This window comes from Juglans regia, unplaced genomic scaffold (genome assembly GCF_001411555.2).
Source record: "Juglans regia cultivar Chandler unplaced genomic scaffold, Walnut 2.0 Scaffold_25388, whole genome shotgun sequence".
NCBI classification, from domain to species: Eukaryota; Viridiplantae; Streptophyta; class Magnoliopsida; order Fagales; family Juglandaceae; genus Juglans; species Juglans regia.
The window spans coordinates 1-3,151 of record NW_023356794.1 but is presented as its reverse complement, the minus strand read 5'-3'; the positions used below and the strand labels follow the sequence as shown (position 1 = coordinate 3,151).

The following is a 3,151-nucleotide window of genomic DNA, read 5'->3' as shown; positions in this document are numbered from 1 at the left end:
AATGGACTGATGAAAGGAATGAATGAAATGAAAGGAATAGACTGAAAAGAAATGAACATTTTAATGTAGGAAGCTATGTAACGGCCATGACTGAATGAATAAATGATGATACCAATAGATTAAACAGATTGTAATGCCGGGTAAGTAGTACTGGTAGTGCACCCAGTGCTGCGTCCTGACTGAAGAATTCCCAACTCGCGACCATGGGCGGAATCAAATCTAAAAGACGCTAACTCCAACACACGGGAGAAAACAATGTGTACCGGTTAGAGGTAAAGTGATAAGAATAATTGGATGAATGAGATGTTTTAGTTTTGTGAGGGAATGTATAAGGTGGAAAATGTTTTGAGGAATGAAAATTTTTTTGAAAGAAAAACCCTACCTTGTAATGTTTTCAAAGAACAGAAAATATTTTATGTAAAATATGTATATAAATGTGAAATGCATGAATGAAACTTATGTTAGTATATTTTTACAGTATGAAATAATGCTTATTAAGTATTCGACTCATTTTATTTTTATATGTGTCCCTCCCCTCTTAGGAATAAAATGAGTACGAAGCATTAGGACATACATCGCTAAAGAAAAAGGTGACAGAAGCCTAGACATTTTATGTAACGTATGAAATCATATTTTGTAAAAGAACTTGTATTTTAATTAAATGAATTCCGCTGCAAAACTCTCTCTTAGTTTTATAAATGTAAGTTTTAAATTTTAACTATAGAATCTTTTATATCCTCGAAAGTAAGTTTTAAATTTTAACTATAGAATCTTTTATATCCTGGGAAGGGAAGAGAAAAGTTTTAAAAGGTTCAGTAGCTCCCGTCTCGTTTTCTAAAATTATTTTCTAAAATCTCACAATAAAGACGGGCGTTACAGAATATCTTGATTTTTTTATAAAATAAAAATTGATATTTTTCTAAATTTAATCTGGTTTTTCTACATATTTTATTACTTTTTTTTTAGTTTTTTATTACACTTAATATATGTGTATTTTTTCTGCATTTCTTCATCTTTATTAATATTTAATTATCTCAATGCAAAATTAGGTCTTGTTTGTGTAACAAAATATTCTCAGATATTATTAGATATTTTTTTCCCCAAAAAATCTTCACAACCTCCTAACACTCCACACTCCACATTATTTTTAATTTTTATTTTTTTTTTATTTTATCAAATATTTATTATATGAATAATGAATAGAAAATTTAGAATAATTTAAAAGGAATAAATTCAAAAAAAAAATTTAAAAATTTAAAAAAATGTGGAGTGTGGTAGAGGTTGTGTAGCAAAACTCTTTTTTCCCAAACATCACTAAAACATAAAATATTTTTCAATTTCGAATCTTCGACCTTTTTATTTAATCATTACCTAATCATTATCTAAATACAAAATCCAATACAACTTTATTTTTTTTTTTTTGAAGATCAATACAACTTTATTAAACTTACAAACAAAATAAAAAAAATAATACAATTTTTTCAAATTTTTAAATAAAAATAATATTCAAATAATTTTAACTTTCTAATATTTTTAGTCAATTTTTTCTTTTTCTTTTTTTCAAAATCTAATAAAATATCTTAACTCAAATTATTTCATTACTATTCATCAATTCTTTAGGTTGTGTCTGGATAGTGAGATATATTCAAGTAATCTGTGAATAATAGTGAAAAAGTAATAATAGGAATATTGAATAGTAATAAAAAGTAGGTGCAAAATAGTAATAAAATAATAACTAGTAATGAAATATTATGAGAATACTTCTCAATATCCAAACTAGGCCTTAATATCCAAACGAGGCCTACTAACGCAAATGAAGAATGTACAAAAAGCGCGAAGGGCTTCTTTGGAGAATAATATGAGATGACAATTTTTTAAATAGTAATAAAAATAATTTATGAATAGTAATGAGATAGTTTGAGTTGAGTATTTTTTGGATTTAAGGCCAAACGAGGCCTACTAACGCAAATGAAGATTGTACGAAGAGAGTGAAGGGCTTCTTTGGAGAATAATATGAAATGAGAATTTTGTAAATAGTAGTAAAAATAATTTGTGAATAATAATGAAATAATTTGAGTTGAGTATTTTTTTTTGAATAAACAAACGATCTTCATTCATTTAAATCAGATGATGGATACAAGGAGGGACTCCCTCCATTGAAATGCTCTCCTCAGAGAGTTTAAGTGCATCCTTTGCAAGGCAATGAGCAATACAATTAGACAATCTAGGAATGAAATGTGATGATCCGAAAGACAAACTTTTTAGTTCTTCTTTGATATCTTGTATGATCAGGCCTGTTGAGCTCCAATCCTCTGTCTCGCTATTAATGTCTTTCACCACACTCTTGGCATCCCCTTCAAGAATTAACCTTGTTATTCCTAGATTCTTACAAAGCAAAACTGCTCTGAGAGCCGCCACTGACTCAGCTAGTTTGGGGTCTGGAAACAAACTCCTTGGAGCTCTTAATGTTGCTATTATTTTCCCTTCCCAGTTTCTTACCACCACTCCTATCCCCACTTTACAACTAAGTTGATCAACAGAAGCATCCCAATTAGCCTTATAAACATTCAGGGGTGGGGGGGGGGGGGGGGGGGGGGGGGGGGGGGGGGGGGGGCTCCAGGGTTCTATGTCGGATGGCCTGCCATGTTCTCCCATTAATTTGCTATAATTCGCCTCTTTGAACTCCTTTGATAGATGAGATGCGGACAAAACCACCCTTGAGGGATCTTCGAATTTCTCTTCGAAAACTGAAATATTCCTCCTCCTCCACACCTTATAAGCTGTACATGCAAGCTCTTCTGTTTCTTCTTCTTTTAAATGTGTTAATGCATGCTCTATTACCTCTTTGAAAGATTCGAAGTTGACCTTCATTTTTTGCAGACTTCTCGAGCAAGCTGCCCACACATCCTGCACTGAAGGACACGACCACAAGGCGTGAAGAACAGATTCTACCTCCAGGTTACATGCTGGGCAAAAAGAGCTATTTCTGATTTTTCTCTTGCAAATGTTGAGATTAGTAGGTAATGATTCGTGGGCAGCCCTCCATAAGAAAGTTCTAACTACACTCGGCACCTGTAGCTTCCAGATTTTTGGCCATATCTCCTTATGGTTGTTAAGTGCAGAGGATTGCCCCATCAAGCTCTTAGTCAGG

General features: G+C 32.1%; 1 protein-coding gene across 1 annotated transcript; it reads right to left on the bottom strand.

Moving 5' to 3' along the window:
- Positions 1-2,118: 2,118 nt before the first annotated feature.
- On the bottom strand, positions 2,119-2,524 carry LOC109001229 (the record flags this gene model as incomplete). The annotated part of the gene is made up of 1 exon (XM_035686989.1): positions 2,119-2,524. A coding segment is annotated over one exon (406 nt), but the record flags the coding sequence as incomplete, so codon positions are not given.
- Between the last annotated feature and the right edge of the window lie 627 nt (positions 2,525-3,151).